This window comes from Anthonomus grandis, chromosome 13, assembly GCF_022605725.1.
Source record: "Anthonomus grandis grandis chromosome 13, icAntGran1.3, whole genome shotgun sequence".
Taxonomy (NCBI): domain Eukaryota; kingdom Metazoa; phylum Arthropoda; class Insecta; order Coleoptera; family Curculionidae; genus Anthonomus; species Anthonomus grandis.
Window position 1 is genome coordinate 6576887 of NC_065558.1, and position 19240 is coordinate 6596126.

The 19240-nt window shown below is 30.9% G+C and overlaps 1 protein-coding gene across 1 annotated transcript in view; it reads left to right on the forward strand.

Annotated features, from left to right (window-relative positions):
- Positions 1-19240, forward strand: part of LOC126743974 (protein big brother-like) — an 80267-nt gene that overhangs the window by 60329 nt on the left and 698 nt on the right. Inside the window, exon 4 of the mRNA XM_050451269.1 lies at positions 3918-3994. Within this exon, the coding sequence (XP_050307226.1) occupies positions 3918-3994 (77 nt within the window). The remainder of the gene's footprint in view (positions 1-3917; positions 3995-19240) is intronic.

A 19240-nucleotide genomic window follows, 5' to 3' on the forward strand; every position in this document is an offset into this window, starting at 1 on the left:
TTTATTTCCAAACCATATTGTCCCCTGTATTATGTAACACTGTCCATTAGGAGTTCTAAGGAAGTTATAGCATTCTCCATTTAGCTTCAATATCTTGCCGGGATTCTAAACGAGTAAAGATTTAAATTTTCAGGAGAGTTTCAGGAGATCCATACTTGGTTCCTTAGTTTTCATTACTTACACCGCGGATATTTTGTCGTCTTTAAAGAATTATAGGTTTATGCTGACGACACATACAGCTATAATATGTCTCTTAATTCTACTGAACTTGATTCTACCTCTGTTGCTTAAACTGGTCATTTAAAACTTCTACTAGTAAGTGAGCAGCCATTTGAATATAACCTTAATCTAAATTTGATAAAATTAAACCTGATGGTCTTTGGCATCAACAATGCAGTAAAATTAGTGAAATGAACTACAAATGTGTCTAAATGGTAATAAATTATTGTCTTTTGTATAACTAGGAAGCAATTTTTGCATTCTTATTGACTCTCAATTACATTTTAGTTCACATGTAAAAGTATTAAGGTATTTTCCAGGCTAAAGATTCTTTTTGCCATTTTTTTAACTTCAAACTTAACTGAATCACTTGTTCTCCACAAAGACATGGTACAAGTAATGCAAAATTCTTACGCTCGCCTAATTTTCTAATCTATACAATCTATCAATGTATTCTACTGCTCAATTGACTCATCCATTTGAAGAGAAATCTAAGACTCAACTGCCTGGAACAACAAATTATTGATAAATTTATGGATTGAGTGCCTGGAATAATTTTGTGATTTATTCCAGGCAATTGAGTCATATATAAACAGGATCAACTGCGAAAAAATTATGAAATATTTATGAATTTAAGGATCAACTGCTTGGAATTAAAGGAAAGATTCCACTGACTGAACCATTTGAAGAGAAATCAAAGACTCAACTGCCCCGAACAACAAATTATTAATAAATTTATGGATTGAGTGCCTGGAATAATTTTATGATTTATTCCAGGCAATTGAGTCATATATAAACAGGGTCAACTGCTAAAAAATTATGAAATATTTATGAATTTAAGGATCAACTGCCTGGAATGAAAGGAAAGATTCCACTGTCTAACTGACTGAACCATTTGAAGAGAAATCAAAGACTCAACTGCCTGGAACAACAAATTATTGATAAATTTATGGATTGAGTGCCTGGAATAATTTTATGATTTATTCCAGGCAATTGAGTCATATATAAACAGGGTCAACTGCTAAAAAATTATGAAATATTTATGAATTTAAGGATCAACTGCCTGGAATGAAAGGAAAGATTCCACTGTCTAACTAACTGAACCATCAAAGACTCAACTGCCTGGAACAACAAATTATTAAAAAATTTATGGATTGAGTGCCTGGAATAAATTTTTGATTTATTCCAGGCAATTGAGCCTATATAAAAAGGGTCAACTGCTAAAAAATTATGAAATATTTATGAATTTAAGGATCAACTGCCTGGAATGAAAGGAAAGATTTTCACTGTCTAACTGACTGAACCATTTCAAGAGAAATGCGATCACCTCATACTATGCAATTATATACATGAATCTATCTCCAATGGAATGAGTTTGATCAACCCACTTCCCGATGAGTTACGCCTCTTCAGTTTCAACAAATTTATGTTTGAATTAAAACGACGTCTACTAGAAAAACAAAGATTAGGAAATGTATGATGTTTTTCCTTTGGCCATACCGAAATCATTTAAATCAATCGAAAATACGACTACTAGAGATATTTATTTTTACTGTATTTATTTATAACTATTTAAATCTGGCGCCAATATTCCGAACTTTTATCAAAGATGTGGCTCCTTATATACTCGGCAGAACGCTTTTCCGGAAGATTCTCTCCAACCTCCGAGACGTCGTGCGGTGTGCCATTAGTGTCATTCCGGAATGACGGAGAATCAGCTGGTTCTTCGGTATGTTTACAATATCCTTACAATGTTATGAATCACCACTATTTTGCTGCCTTATTATTTTTTTATTGTTTTGTATTACTTTTTCCTCCATACAAAAGTTGATTCGTGTGTCTTTATTTATGTTTATTTTTACTCCAACAGTTCAGTGTATTAATTTTTATTGACTTTATTGGCTTTTTATTTATATAGCTGTATATATGTATAGTTGAATCGAATATCATTTGCTTGCTAGACTTTGGATCATCAAATAAAAGTATTCATTGACCTTCGTATGTCGAAGTGAGAAACTGAATACCTTGACAATTTCATATCTCGACGAAAACCCGAGTTTGTTCATGTAATTTTTCTTTATTCATAAATTACCAATAATATACATACACTACAGTAAGTATTGATTATTATTCTGTTTCATAAAAGGCGGTATTTATTTAGTTTTAAAAAATGATTGAAATTTGCATCGATTTCTAGTAGAAAAATCAGGAAGCGAAACTCTGATGACAGTTTTTTTGTTTCTGTTTGATGTCGTCGAGGGGGCAAACGGTTCCGTTGTTCCTATAACGAGCGTCGAGGGTGGCATCGCAGAAGGGCGCGACCCTCTTGAAATTAGAGGGCGCCCTTTATTAGGACCCCGTTACTTTTAGAGAAAAGGGCGGCTTCAAATTTTGATATTTTGTTAGATCGTGTTGTTGCTCGCAATAATTAGTCAGCAAATAGGGAGCAAATATATTCTTGAAGCCAAAATAAGTAGTGCATCTCAGTTTTTTATTATTAGACAGAAAAAAATTAAATGAAATAAATTATTATTAAAAATATATTTTCTATGCAATTTTATCTTGAAATAAAAAAAATAGACTGAAGTAAGATATTTACGAGTTCTTAAAAAAACACATAAATTTCGAAAATGTTCTTTCGGCTTGAAGCAAATTCAACATTCCAGATTTTTTTAAATTCTTATGTCCGAATTGTCATTGCAAAGAATACAGTGTATTGGATAAAGACAAACTTATGATTAAACTAGTGTATTGGGGAGAGATGGGAAATTGAAAATTCAAGTTCAGATTTAAACCAAATTGATCACACAAGGCTACAGACGAAACGAGGATGAAGTGACTTTACTAAAGTGTAATTTATTTTTGAATTACGCTTTACACTTTAAAAAAATCGAAATTTTATCGCAACTAAATTTTGATTGAAAAACTAAAAACCAACAGATGAAAAACTACTTTAAGCTTAAAGAAAAGTGACCTTCAAAGTTTTTCATTGGTAATATCCAAGACATCAATTTTGTTATTACTACAAATGGACATTTAAGCCTGAATATTTAATTCTTAGACTATATTATGTTCACCGGATTCCAATATTTCCTCTTTTTTGTTGCCAATTTTAATCTGAATACCTAAAAATTTTCTTAGCCACCCGCCTCTACCTGATCCTCTTAAAAAACCCGATCCAATAGCAACAACTATTAAAATGTTTTTACATCAGCATAGTATACCATGACAGGACGAATCGGATCCTTAAACCGTGCATAATTCCCTTTTGTTATTTTCTAGTGGGAGTAAATAAGGGACGTTAAGCCCTTAAATCCTCAAAAAAGCCGCTACACACCAACGGAAGAAAAAAAAACCGAGAAAAAAAAATAATACGAAGCGCCACGCTGTTTTGTTTATCCGAGATTAGTTTTATACAGGGGTGGCGAAATTAATCATTTCTCTTTTCTTCAATAGTACATACTTGCAGTAAATTGAAAATCCTACAGTCTCCCTTAACTTATTTATTAATCAGTTTTATAATTCCCGACATGTTTTGGACACAACGGTGTCGATCATCAGAGGATCAATAGTTAAAAATTGGTATCAGTTATATGTTAAGCACACCAGGGTTTGAGTCCATGCTAAAAATCCCTTTATTTATTAGTATAATTTTTTTATTTACATTTTATTGTTGACATATATGATTTTTTTTTCAGTTGCGGATGCCTAATAACCACTTGGGTCATCACGGACATCACGGGACAGTCACATCCCGTTGCCACGGACCACCGAGGTGAGCATATAAATCATACCAGGATGGGTCAAAGTATGGGTGGGTCCTCACAAATTAGTACCAACGTTAATAACCTATAATACCGTCTTGAGAGATGTATGGTTTGTTGGTTTTTGGAAATTTGAGGGGTGCTCTTAAATTTTTGGGTGTTCTATAATATCTTGTTCATCCAACGCAAAATGTCTTATTTCTCCAAAATAACGACTCTTTAAAAGGGGTGCATATTATGCTGTAAATTGATGCAATTGTTCTATCGAATATATCGATTCTTTGTGATAAAAAACAAGAAGACCAAGAGGAAGCAGATGAATGCTTTGATTTTCTTTTTTGAGATCTTAATTCAACTGATGCCTAAAAGGCCTTAAAAAGCTTAAGAATGGAAACATCACTTCAATGGTCGAAAAAACTAGGAAATAAGACCTCAGTTGAAGTGACTTAATCTCCATAAATTGGGAACCTGGAATTGCTGATAGTAGGAAGACGAAAATAACTTCAATGATCTAAAGAACTTGGAAACTGTCTGAGGAATCTTTAATTCAATGGTCTGACAAAATAATACATAAGACCTGAACCGACTAACTAAAATAAGTACTTTATTAATTATTATTAGAAGGAGAAATGCAAGTGAATTCCTTCCTGGAAAAAATGAAAAACTACTCTGGAATGGAAAAACTTTCTGGAAAAAGTAACACCGAGGATTTAACCACTTGGAAGAACTAAAAACTGATTGAGAAATGTCTTGAGCTCCTAGAAGTATAAATTTAAGACAGTTTCAAGTAACTTGAGGCTTGATCAGACGGGTTTGATTTTTGATTTCTATGGAATGTTCTTTAGATATCATTGAAAAAAAATCACCCAATGGTTGCCAGGTTTTTGGAAACCCTGTATACGCTTAACTACAGAATAGTGTCTTTTTGAAATCCCCTTAGAACATTAAAATACTAGAATTAGCATTGCCATGGAACTATGGTCAGTTTGTTTGCTAGATAAGATACTTTATAAAAAAGTCAACATTGAAATGAACGTAGATCACGTGTATTAGAGAAAAAGGGAACAACATCGCAACGCCGCTCGATCGCATTGTTAATTTTACCGACACAAGGAATCTTGACCAGTGACGTCGTCAAAAAATTGTTACATGATAAATATTTTTTAACAATAGATTATGCTTTAAATTATAAACAATATGACCGTTTATGAACCCTTTATACATTTTCGTAGAGTAAAGGTACTTATATAATAAAAAGTTTTTATTTAGGTTTATATCTATGATCCCTATTCTACGTTTATGATGACGGTTCTCCCTTGATATGATGTTATGACAGTATCGGTATTTGCTTGTGAACAGATCGACTTGAATCATCTTTTTTCCATAATGCAGCACAAGTTTTTACTATAGCAGTTCACAAAAACACTCTAATGAGACCTTCTTCCTTTTTCAACCAAAAACTAAAGAAAAAACAGAGAACCTCACAAATGCCGAATGTTGAACACAAACCTGTTTGACAAGATGACATTTTGCAAGATGACATCAGCTTTTGCTTGCGGTGTTGCCATTCCAAATTTTTTAGAAGGGGTTTTAGGAATTAGAACGTTATTAATTTTTGCTTTATAGATGTTATTTTTGCCCTTAGAATAAGATAAATCTATTTCAACTTTTTCTTTTTAATCCAAAATCTAACACCAATAGGTTAAATTAACATTATTCTACGTGTTAATAGCTTAGTTCGCGGTGACAGTTCTGAATGCATCCCGGATCAGTCAGGAACTCTTCATCCTTTAAGGATATGCGCAGTGATTCATAACCAGTTCAAAATTTATTTTAACCGCGAACGATTCACGGACTGTCAACATCTAAATTTGTTTGAGTTAGTCTAGGTTATGTTTTTCGATTGTTTCGTTTGAGAAGGACTTTTTTTTTTAAACAATAAGGATTTAAAGCAGAGAAATGGCTAAGAAATACTGTAATAAATTTTAATGGAGTTCTTTTTTCTAATTCTCCTTTCTGTTCTTTATAATATGGGGATGCAGCACATCGTCTACCAGTTCACAGTTCATTCGTCAATGCAGAGCTCATTCAAAAATGTTAAAAATACAGTTTATCATCAGATTGTGGGACAATCAAAATATCCAACGTTTTTGGGACCGTGAGAGGTTTTCCAAGTCCTCATCACTGGTACTCAAATGATCAGACATCGTAATTTTATCATGGACAACTAATCTAAAACAAAATCGATGTAATTAAACAGGAATTGCTATTTAAGTAACAAACAGTACGGCAAGCAATTATTATTTGCAATAGTAACTATTATTAGTTTTAAATTTAAAAATAAAATAAAATAAGCTCCACTTATTAGAAAATAAACACAAAAAGAGTCGACATACATTAAATATGTCATTAAAAATCTACTGCACAAGTCCAGCACACAAAATTCTAATGCGAGTTTAAGGATTGATTGAACTAGTTACAAATTGATCACGAACAGTAACAGAACATCCGCGGACGCCAGGATTTCTGTTACTGTTCGTGCGCATGCGAAGTAATTCCAGTAAATGCGCATGCGAAGTAATTCTTAACTTGTCCAGGACCGCGAACAAAGCTAATATATGGCTGAAAATTTTCTCTTTTAAAAATGCGTGCATACTTGACAACAGAGAATCGGTGAATATGTTTTAAAACAAAACACCCCTCTTGCCCCTGAGCACATGTTGAACTCAAACAAAGTTGTTGTTTACTAACTCTAGGCTTTCAATGTTCTAAGAAAATCACTAAAGGATTGGCCTATTTTAAAAGTGAGAATAGGCAAAACTATAGGGGTGAACGTATCGATTTACGGATAACAAAGGTATTCAATAAAGTTTCCAGTTGTCTGCTCAAGTCAATCAGCAACTGTCTATTCCATAGTTACTAATCAGCACACTATAAGTGGTGCACTGGAAAATGGAATGCAGGTAGACAGTGTTTATACAGGCTACTTAAAAGCTTTTCACCGTGTAAACCATGGTTTCCTTAAGGTTTAAAAATTATGTCCAGGAGAAAAAACAGTTTCAGGCAACTGAGTACTAGAAGTGAGTAATAACTTCACTTCTAGTACTCCGATCCGTTTGATTTTTACTTTAAAAGTTTCCATAGAATATTTCTTAGCTTTCGTTGAAAAAATCACGCAAATCTATGGATTAAATGGTTTTTTATTCCAGCTTTTGAAATTCATGTCCTGGAGGAAAGACAGTTGAGGTAACTTGGGTCATAGCTCTACTTCTAGTGGTCAGATCGGTATGATTTTTACTTTGAAAGTTATATTGAGTCAATAAGAATTATTTTTCCTTAAGGGCTTGACAATAAAAAAAAATATTTATCTCAGCAGTGACCCTTAAGTTTTATTGAACTACACCAAAGTTTGAAGCCTCTTCAATTGATCAATCTTTTCACAAGTAAATACCGATATTGTCATAACAACATATCAAGGTCATAACGCAAAATAAAAAAAACTTAAGAAATCAATATTAATTCAAAGGCACAAAAATATTGTTTATAATTTAAAGCATAATCTATTATTAATAATTTTTTATTATGTAAAAATTTTATGACGACGCCACTGGTAAAGATTACTTGTGTTGCTGGAATCAACAATCCGATCGAGCGACGTTGCGATGTTGTCGCCTTTTTCTCTAATATAGACGTTGTCTACATTCATTTAAACTTTAAATGGTGACTTCTTTATGGAGTATCTTATGGAAAAAAATGCTTCATATTTTACTAAGCCGTTTTTTTGCCATTTCTGCCTCAGCATTTGGCATCATTGTATCGGAGATGTTGCACGCAAACAAACGGCCCATAGTTCCACGGCAATGCTAATTCTGGCCTTTAAATATTCTAAGGTTTGACTGTAATTGGGGCCACCCTATACAGCACTGATCTTTTCCAGATTTTTGGAGTAATTTATGTTTATATATAATAATATAATATAATATAATAATAATAATACGTTTATTTCCAAAGTTACACAATTTAAATACAAAATACTTATTCTACTTTACGTACAAGTACAAGGAAGAAATAAACGATTAGTACCGAAGCTGCTCTATTTAAAAGCTTGTTGGTACTTTTTCTTATATAGTCCAAGGACAACCACATCTTGCACAACACAAACAATAAGAAAAGACAACATTATTTAAATTCAAATACTCACAGTAGCACATAGGAATCAACAAAAGAACATGGGAATTATTAAACGTTTAATAAAAGTTATCGCTTTGTTATTACAAAAAATAATAAGAACAAGCTACAAGCTATTCACCAAACGATGTAGCCGCATCTGTCTGTTCAATCAGTTGCTGTAGACCTTTTTTCCTGTATGGGTCTTATATAATAAATAAAATAATAGTCCTATATAATAAATAAAAGTGGTTCCATTACAGTGCCTTGGGGACTCCATATTTGATATCTCTCATTTCGCTATAAGTGTTGTTAACTTTAACCACTTGTTTTCTACCTGTCAAATAACTTTATTGGCTACGCCCCGAATGCCGCAACTTCTTAATTTTCTTAAAAGTATTGAGTGGTTAACCGTGTCAAATGCTTTTGTTAGGTCTACAAATATACCAAAGATTGGTTTATTTGCATCCAATACGTCATACATCTGTTCCGTGAATTTAATACTGGCATCCTCGGTTGACGTCTTCTCCCGAAACCCGCATTGGTTTGGGGATAAGATCTTATATTTTTTTAAAAAGTTATTTACTCTTTATTTCAAAATTATCTTGGATACATTCGAAATAAGGGAAACTGGTCTAAAATTATTTACATTATCCAAAGACCCCGATTTATGAAGTGGTATAACAGTGCCCGTTTTTAGAACATCCGGAAAAATACCTGTACTAAAGTATAAATTTGTTATTAGACATAAAGGCTGCGAAATATATTCGGAAATTTTTTTTTAAAGTCTCTGATTAAAGATTGTGATGCCCTGGTGCTTCATTATTTTTTAGTTGGTGTATAGTTTTTTCAACTTCTAGCTGATCGGTCAAAAACAGAAACATAGACTCTTCCACAAATGTATCCCCAACTAAACTCTCTTGACAATTAAACTTTGAGGCTAATGTTGGTCCTATGTTACTAAAGAAGTCATTAAAATATTCTGACAGTGAATATGACCTTATTTTTAGAAATAATATCGCCATTCTCGCTTTTTAAATTTGTTATTTGCCTTTGCTCGGTGTTCTTTCTGCGACACAAACGATCAACATTTTCTCATAGGATCTTACTATTATTTTTACTTTTATTTATTTGTGGAGATATATATTCTTTTTTGGCTTTTTTATGTCGCGATTAAACAAATTATTGCACCTTTTGTATTCTGCTTTTAGTTGTTGTATAAATTTTTTAAAAAGATCGTTTTTATTATTTATCGCCTTAAGAAGTAACTTCTTATCAACCCAAACTTGCCTACCACAATTTTTCCTTGTTTGTTTTATTGTATGCGTATTTTTTTCTATGTAAAATTTTTATATATTAATAAAATGATCTGTGTAAATATTAACATCGTCATTACAAGGGAAAAAACACCATGTTTCTTGCTCTAAATCCATTTTCAACAGGTCATAATTTATAAACTTTTTAATTCTATGATCTGGTATTTGAGTTTTTACTGATTTATTGTACTCCAATATCAATACTATTGGGTAGTGATCAGTGATATCATAATTAAGTATATAAAATTTGACATTTTTTAAAAAAAAGTTTTTGCGCAATATAACAAAATAATGGTCGATACATGTTTCTGATATAGGTCTTGTAATTTTATATGTAATGTAAGATAGGAATCCAAAAAAAGAGAGAATGCTCTTGTATTCTTCATTTAGATATTCATTGGAAAAAAAGTTTATATTTAAACCCCCTGTTAAAACATGTACTTCATAGTATTTCTTACTCTGAAGATGCTGATACAATTCTTGATTGAAAAATTGCTTATCTGTGCTTGGTAGTCGGTACATACAGCTTATTAAGATTTTTTGATTGTCATAACCCTGAATTTCAATTATTTTTATAGGCCCGACTAGTACTAACTTATGATTACAAGATAATTTACTTTTAATAAATACTACACATTCATCACATTTATTGACTTGGCCCTTATTGTAGATTATATTGTAGTGGTCAATATGAAAAAAGTTTTAATTTTCAATAGAGTGTGTTTCAGTTAAAACAATAACATCAAAATCCACAGAGACCTGATCCAACAGACACCGCAACTCATCAAAATTCTGGCGAATACTACGTATTTAAATGAATTAATTTAAGGGAATTTTGAGGAATAACTTTTTGAAATAAGACAATATTTTTGTTATCATAATATCGTTATAAATATATACAAGTTTTCTAGGATTTAATCCATTTTTTCATAATAATTGATACAAGCTTCCATATTTTACAGGGGTTAGCAACAAATTAGTATTTTTCCTAGATTTCTATACTAATTTTTTATACCTTCCGTGCATTTTACATAATTTCTTACTTTATTCCAAGTATCGGATGTAATTTTTGCCTTCCAGGGAGTCGAAACATCTTTTTAGGATTTCAAATTGCTTGGGATATCACTTACAGGCATTTTACGTGTTTTTTTCCATACAGACCCAATTAGAGAGGATTCAAAACAATTTAGTAGTTTTATACATTGAATACATTTTCAATTTATTGCAACATGTTGTTCCTACATACATAAACATCATTCTAAACAAATAATTACCAATCATCATCATCAAACCAGGTGCAATTTAAATAAAAATATACTCCTACCTAAAGTAAACCGAACATTAAGTCAACAAACAATATTTTTCTCGGGCCCCAAATTTTATAACCTATTGCCAAATGGAATTAAGCAAGTAAAATTTTTAAAAAGTTTAATGTCTTAGTTACTAATTATATTATAATAAATAAAACAAAATTTGTGAGCTAACATATACTTTATTTAATATCAATTTTTTCCAGTTAATTTCTTGGTTTTGTAGGATAGATATAATGATCTACATATAATGAATATTATCTAAAATGTGATCAAGAGCCAATTTCTAGAGTTCATTATATATGCATTATATATTATTAACTTAGTTCTGTGTGATATACCTATACATTATAAATTCAGTATTATATTATGTAATTATTAGATACCTATAATAACTAATCCAGCTTTGGTGAAATCAATTTTTATTGTACTTCTTTGTAGAGAGAATATTTTATGTATATTTAAGTTGAAGTATTGTTTTGAATCATGTGGCACATACAGATACCTCTGTATCTAGGTATCATTTATGTCTATTGTATTTATATACTGTGCATTATTACCTAATAAATAGAATTGAATTGAATTGAATACATTTTAGATGAGTATGAATGGATTAGAAAATTTTTGAAACCAAGTTATTACTTATTGTTATTGTATAATTAAAAAAAAAATATTTTGCATTTTTCAAATAAAATAAAAAGGCAAATAAAATGAAGTTGTGCGCCAAAAATACATAAAGCAAAACAATATATCGTCGTAAAATTAAAAAGGGGATGCATAAATGTCACCCTAATAACATTAATTTTATTTGCCTAGTCATATTTGTCGTCATCCCGTTAAAAAGGACCTAAACAAGGTGATACGGATTTACTTTTAAATTGTGACATCCATCCGTCGAGTCGCGTCGAGGGGTCACCCTTGTCAACATCCGAGCCCATCAGGTAAAATCACCCGATTTCCTGGTGTAATCACCCCCCGTCGCTGCTACTGTACTCTCTTTCTAAACGGTGACACTTTGACAATGGGACAAAACAGTTCTTTTTTTTTAAAGTCCCTTAAGGTGGACCAGCTGAGTAAGGGTCTTGTACGTAACTAGATGGTGCTGAAACACGGTCTGGACGGTCGCTTTTGAAACTGATATGTTTGGAGATTTTTATAGTTTTCTCAAAGGGCTCTTAGTTTATGTCAGGACCGACAAAGGGCCTACGATACCTTAAGAATACAAACATCTAAATTGACACTCGAGTGAAATTTCACTGTTTTTTTTCTTAGGGGGCAGGTTATGAATTTGTTTGAATTTTTCTTTTTTCGGAATAAAAATGAAGGAATTTGAAATACCGCCCAGTCGAGATCTTAAATAAGAAATCGTGCTTACTGGGGTGTTTTTTTTTAAATGTGTGATTGTAACTCTTTCAAACTTAGCCAGTGAGATATTAGGTTTGTTTTAGCGTATATTTTTGGATGGTTTAACACCAAGTGTAAAACAAACGGTTTTTTGCTAGAACGCTTTTACGTCGGGAAAATCAACGGAAAATTTCATGTCAATTGTCAAATAAGCTTTTCTGCCATATATGTTTTTTATAATTTTGAGGTTAAAAAAATACTCTGTTAAGATTTTTGAGCAATAACATGACTTAAATGTCGAGTAAGTTATGTGAGTCTGACATCATACATTAGATAACTAACAAATAGAAATTTGATTTTATTAATACAAAATTACTCTATTAACCTTTAATGATAAAAAATTCTCTATTCAACCTTTTATTAAGTGCACTTAAACGAACATAACGTACCTATATTGTATATTCACTGATTTTCTAGCCTTTTTTAAGCTTATTCCTTTTATAGCACAGCCCAAATTTATGGTAACCTCAAATTAAAAAAAAAAAACATAAACAAATCTACTGCGCAAGGCACAAACTGAAAATCCGAGCAAAATCCGCAGATTCTTTTGACAGTTTCCAGCCAGTTCCCAAATCAAAATTTACATTCGCTAGAACGCTCGACTAGTAGTTTCAAACGAGCGATTTGTGTGCTTGAACGCCATCAGGAAAATGCGCATGCTTCTGATAGTTTCCAACCGTTTGAAATTGATCCTAGAACAAACTTATGAATTAACAATTCCCATCTTGTAAACTTGAAAATGCTTCCAATCGTAATTGGTTGAAAATGATTAGTTGAAATTGCAAATGATTCCAATCTTCTCATAGTGGCAGCAACACTTTTTGATCTTCTCTATATATCTTCAGATCATTTAAGAACAGCTTATGACTGGTTCACAAAGAATGGACTTGTTTTAAATCTTGAGAAGACTAAGTTAATGTGTTTTAGTCAACACAGAAAGGTAAGGAGACTCCTCGAAAGGTTTTGTTGGATAATGCCGTTAAGAATTTCTGGGTATTCATGTGGATTAGAACTTAGATTGGACTGAAGTCACTAGATGGACTATTTGTGATTGAGTTAACAAGGCATGCTACTCCTTAAGAATCATGGCCAGATATCTAAATTTAGAATATCTAATGATCTACTATGCGAGCATTTTATTTCTCTTCGAAAGCCGAGAAAATGTTAGAAATTTGAATCTCAGCACAACTTTTCAATGAGGTATACAGGCCTCAATTTACTAATACATAGACGCACTTACTCTTGTGTAAAATTTTTCAATAAAATGCCTGTTGCAATAAAATTTTAATGCATACCAAAGAAAAATTAGGAAAATTTTAATCGAATTGGAACCATATACAATTCAAGATTTCTTAAACTGTGTGTTGTAGCAATTCTGTGTCAAGTGAATTTTATTTTTTTAAAGCAATATTTTAATGTAATTTAATTTTAGGTTGTACGGTAGTTGAGTAAGTTTATTCTATGCTTAACAGGCATTTTTATTGTAAACAGTGATTTACTCATTTTGTTTGACGCTTATTGTTCAATTATGTGTTTGCTTCCTTTTTTTTTTTTAAATAAAAGTTGTTTTGTATTATAGAAAGTTGAAGATGATCGCCGATAGATGAAACGTCAGAGGATAAAAGGCACTCATTTAAGGGTGAAAATTGTTCTTTATTTTACTCTTCGACTTGAAATGACGTCAAACAAACAGATCAAATGGAATATTAATAATAAATTTAAGAAGACATATTAAAGTAAAAACTTAATGAAAGGAAAATTAAATATTTTTTCAAAAATCTTGTCTTTTTTTTTGGTTAAACTGAATTCATTTAAAAAATAATAATAAGAAATTAGATTTACTTAACAAACTTAATTAATTAACTTAAAATGTATTTAACTGCTTATTAACTTATTTAATTAAATCTGATTAAAAACGACATATTTTAAGTAAAACATTTAAGATGTAATGTTTTTTTTACTCAAAAAGCCTTGTAAATTAATATTTTTAAATTTAATTAAATTTTCCCAAAAATTTTGTTACTTACATTTTCAATACACAAAAATATTAATGATTAATATTGGTACATTTGTAATTTTTTCAATTTTTCAATTTTTAAAATCAAGGTCTTCTGTATTACAAAAGCCTACAAGTTTTATCAAAAGTCTCGAACTTATATTAAAATCAAGAATTGGTTACACGTGTTTCGCCCCTAAAGGTATCATCAAACCTGATCAACAGTTTATACTACGGAATTTATCCGTAGTGTGCACGTCTTAAAATTGCTGTTTTTTAAGAATTTTAATTTTAGAAACTGTTGATCAGGCCTGATGATACCTTTAGGGGCACAATACGTGTAACCAATTTTTGATAAGTTCGAGACTTTTGATCAAACTTTTAGATTTTTGTAATAAGTAAGTCTCTTTCAGAAAAAATGGACAACTACCTTCAACGTCTTCTATGTTCCTTCCTGACGTTTTTTTTTTGGAGGGTATTTTGGCTTTTGCCAGTTCTAAGCATCACACATCCACACCAAACTGGAAAAATTTAAACGAAGACACGGGCTTTTGGAGTTATTTTAAATATCTTCCAGATATTTCAATTAATTTCTTGTTTTATTGTAGGCTTTTGGAATGCATTGATATCTCTTACACGTTTCATATTTAACATAAGGATAAAAAAATGACTTAAATTCTTATCTCTTTCAGGCATTTGAAACAATTTTTCATATCCAAGTATTTCTATATTTACTTCCATGTATTTGGCGTAGTAATTTAGTGATTCATTCGAGGCCTTCTTATTTCTGATTACTGAAGCCCAAAAGCATTAGAAACAATTTTGCACGTATTTCAGCCACCCTAAATAATTTTTAATCGCTTTTTCAGTCGTTGAAAATTAGTTTCCATTTCTAACAGCCATTTAAAGTATTTTTTATTTATATATTTTGTTCCATGAAATTCATGTCATTTAATATAATCTATAGATTTATCTTATTCGGTATTTGGTGTTTTACTCTCAGAGGAATTTGTAATAGTTTTCCAGGCAGTAAAAATAATTTGAAATAGTTTTCTAGGTTTTCCAGTCACTTGGTAGTAGTTGTTAATTTCTTCCAGGCATATCCATTTAAAAGAGTTTTTCTTGTTCTTTTTTTGTTCAGTCATTAATGGAAATAATTTTTATTGTATTTCAGTAATTTGAAGTAGTTTTTTAAAATTTTATTCCAGACATTTGACATCATTCCTTACGTATTTCAAGTATTAGAAATAGTTTTCCAGACTCTTTTAGACCAATTTTCATATCTCTTAGTCATTGGACGTAATTTTTCATTTCATTCCAGGAATTCGAGGAAATCTCTTAGGTTTTCAAAGAAACTTTGGAAATAATTGTTTAGTCATTTAAAGCAATTTGTTATTTTACTACAGGCATTTGACATAATTTATTCTTATTATTTTTCAGGTATTTTGTAAAATTCTTCTTATTTTCCAGGATCTTAAAATCGTTTGCTTCAAGAATTTTCAAGTTTTTTTGCAAAACTCTTTTAAAAATTTAGAAAAAAATCAAAATATTTCAGTTACAAAAAATAAATATTTTCATTTTATATAATTCAATAATAAGTAACTTAAACATTCTCAGAACAAGGTAACATTTATTCGTGATTCTTTCAACTGCAAAAAATGCAGGTCTTCGTTGTTCTGTGACGTTAGCAAGGCCTTTAACTGTTTCTAGCATGATATCTTCCTATGCATTTTCAGTGATGCAAGTCTTTCATTGGTGACATCATATCTGTCAAACAAAATACATGCAGTTACGGTTGATGGAGTGACATCAACAGAAGTGGTGTCAGTTATTGGGGCCCATACTTTTTCTAACCTACATTAATGATTTACCAACTTTAGAACCAACAGCAAAAATCACAAGCATCTCGTCTACTGTGGTAACTGCAGTGCAGAGTAATGGTTTGCAATCAATGGATTACATTTAAATGGTGAAAAAAACAAACAAGGGATAATGACATGGTCTTTAGGTGTTAAGTTTCTGGGAATTCATCTTGATTATAGGCTACATTAGGATGTGCACATTGACTCAGTGGTGTGTGGACTGAAGGGCAGTTTATATCTGTTAACTTGGAAAATTGTGTAAAGAGCAGCACACTTTGGACTGTTTCGCTGTAGACTTTTATATGCTGTTCTTGCATGGGGGTATTCTAGACACTTAGAAAGAATTTCCAGGCTTCATCGGTATGATATATAAAAAACTTGTTACAAACTGTTGACGTCTAAAAAGGTCACAGAATGGTCAAGGTTTTTAAGCTCCAAAATTTTTTTTAATGCCCTGTGACGGAGCTACCAAATGGTTCTTTGTTAAGTTGTAAGTTATTTAAACGATAACTTACTCAAATTGTTTGACAAGCATGCTCCTATTAAAACTATAGTTGTTCGAAAAAAAAAAAGATTCTCCGTGGCTGACAGATAATATGAAACTATTGCAAAATTTAAGAAATAGGGCATTAACAACTAAACTGCCAGCTAAATGGAATTATTACAAACAGCTTAGAAACTATACCACAACAGCGATTAGAGCGGAAAAAAGGACTTTTTATAGTGATAGATTTGAGAATTGTACATACAAGGACAAGTGGCGTGAACTAAGAAAAATATTGCCATCAAAGCAGAAGCAAAATCCTAAATCTTTTGTAAATAACAACAATTTTAATTCATATTTTATAGATAGTACAAGAATGACAAATATTGATAATTGTGATGAGTTAATTAATTTTTATGATCAGAATGCATTACCAACCTTAAATAAGTTTTCTTTTCATCCCACTGATTATAATACTGTTTCTGCAATTATATTACGTATTAAGTCTAAAGCATTCGGGGTGGATAAGCTTAATATTACGTTAATTCAACTATGCTGTCCTTTTATTATACCCTTTATTTTACATATTGTTAACGGGTGTATTAATAAAAACTATTTTCCCAAATGCTGGAAAGAAGCCTTTGTGTTGCCATTGCCGAAAGTGCATAATCCAACAGATTTTAGTCAATTTAGGTCTTTACCAACGTTTTCAAAAATTCTCGAACGCATTCTAGACTCTCAAATTCGTAGTTTTCTTAATAATAATGATATTTTACCACCTAAGCAATCTGGACTTAGAACAAGTTATATTTGTACTTCGGCTATGGCGGACGTTATTGATGACGTGATTCGGGCTAGGTATGATGGTAAGATTTCTGCTCTGGTGTTGTTGGATAATACTAAGGCTTTTGATTTCGTTAGCCACTCAATTTTAAAGTCTTTATTTCATTATATTGGTTTTTCTGATGCTGCTATTAATTTAATTGCCTCTTATTTAAATAATCGGATTCCACGTGTTGAAATAGATAACGAAATATCTGATCCTTTGGAAGTTGAAAGTGGTATGCCTCAGGGAAGTATTTTAGGACCCTTGTTTTTTATTATTTACACGTCTAGATTTTATCTTCAATTAAGGCATTGTGCCCATCATTGACATCAGCGACACGCAGTTATATTATTAATTTTTACCAGGAGATTTTAAAATTAATCAGGATTTACAAGTTATTTGTCATGTTTCTTCAAAGCATTTATTAAAATTAAAACCTTCGAAGTCATCTATAATATTCATAGGTAATCGAACTAATGTAAATAATATTTTAAATGTTATAAACATTAAATTGGGGGACGAAAGAATTTCAGTTGTTGACAAATGTAAGAGTTTGGGCCTTATAGTAGATAATAATATTCGTTTTAAACATCACGTGTCTAATATTCTTAAAAAGGCATTTCTTGCTTTAAAATTAATTTATTTGCAATAGACACTATTTAAGTAAATATATTAAGAAGCTTTTATGTGATTCACTGGTCCTTTCATAATGTAATTACTGTGATGTAGTGTATGGCTGGTGTCTTGATTATGAGGATAGGGGTAGACTGCAAAAGCTCCAAAACTCTTGCATTCGACTAATATTTGGCATTCGCATGAGAAACCGCATTTCCCATAAACTTCACGAACTTGGATAGCTTAATACGCATAATCGAAGAATTGCTCATTCTTTAACATTTTTTTATAAAATTTTAATATATCGTAGTTCACCCTATCTCTACCAAAAAATAACTTTTAGAAATGATCTACAGCATTTAAATTTAAGAAGAAATACTATTCTCATTCCGAGACATAAAACACAGTTATTTAAATGATCATTTTCTCACTCAAATAAATTCTTTAAATTTGGATCCGGACCGATTATCAATTTATTGTAATACTTTTCGTAATAGGATGATCGTACATCTTTTACGATTTAGGTTCTTCTTTTTTAACTTTTTGAATGGTTCTTTTCTTGAGTAATTTATTACAATTTTTGGTATTGGGATCATTTTATTTATTTGTTTACTGTCTGTAATAATTTTTCTATTTTTTATTATTTAACAAAAAATTTAATCTGTTTTTAGGGTGTTTGCAATGTGTAGTGTTTTGCTTGATGTTAAGCAGTCAAATTTGGAATTTAGAACTTTTATATGTAGGTATATGATTAAGGAAAAAGCTGTATTTAATCAGTTATTGGATTTTTTATTGATTTTTTTTTAATGAAGTGTGGGGCCACAATGTTAAAGACCAGAATCTGCCATGACAAAATTTTGAATTTGTAGGCCTTTTATTTGCGTAAATTTATTACTAGATTTTGTAAACTTTATTTTGTAAATTATTATTATTATTATTATTATTATTATTTTAAAAAATATGTTGTAAATGTACTAGCAAAAAATCACTGAAATAAATTTTTAGATTTTTTAACAGAACTTTAGAGGCAGTTTTATTGTAAATAAAAGTAATGTCTAAGTTGATATTTCTTTGCGTTTGCATTTCTTACTTGACCTGTATGAACGTAATTGTGTATTAAAATTAATTGACACTAAGCCACAAACGTTTCCCTACCTTAATGAAACATTGATGAGCTATTCCAGGAATGTTTAAGAAGATTATTAACAGAGTAGCTAAATTCGAAAATATTGGGCGATTAAGACACAATTTCGGCAACTGAACAAATACATAATACG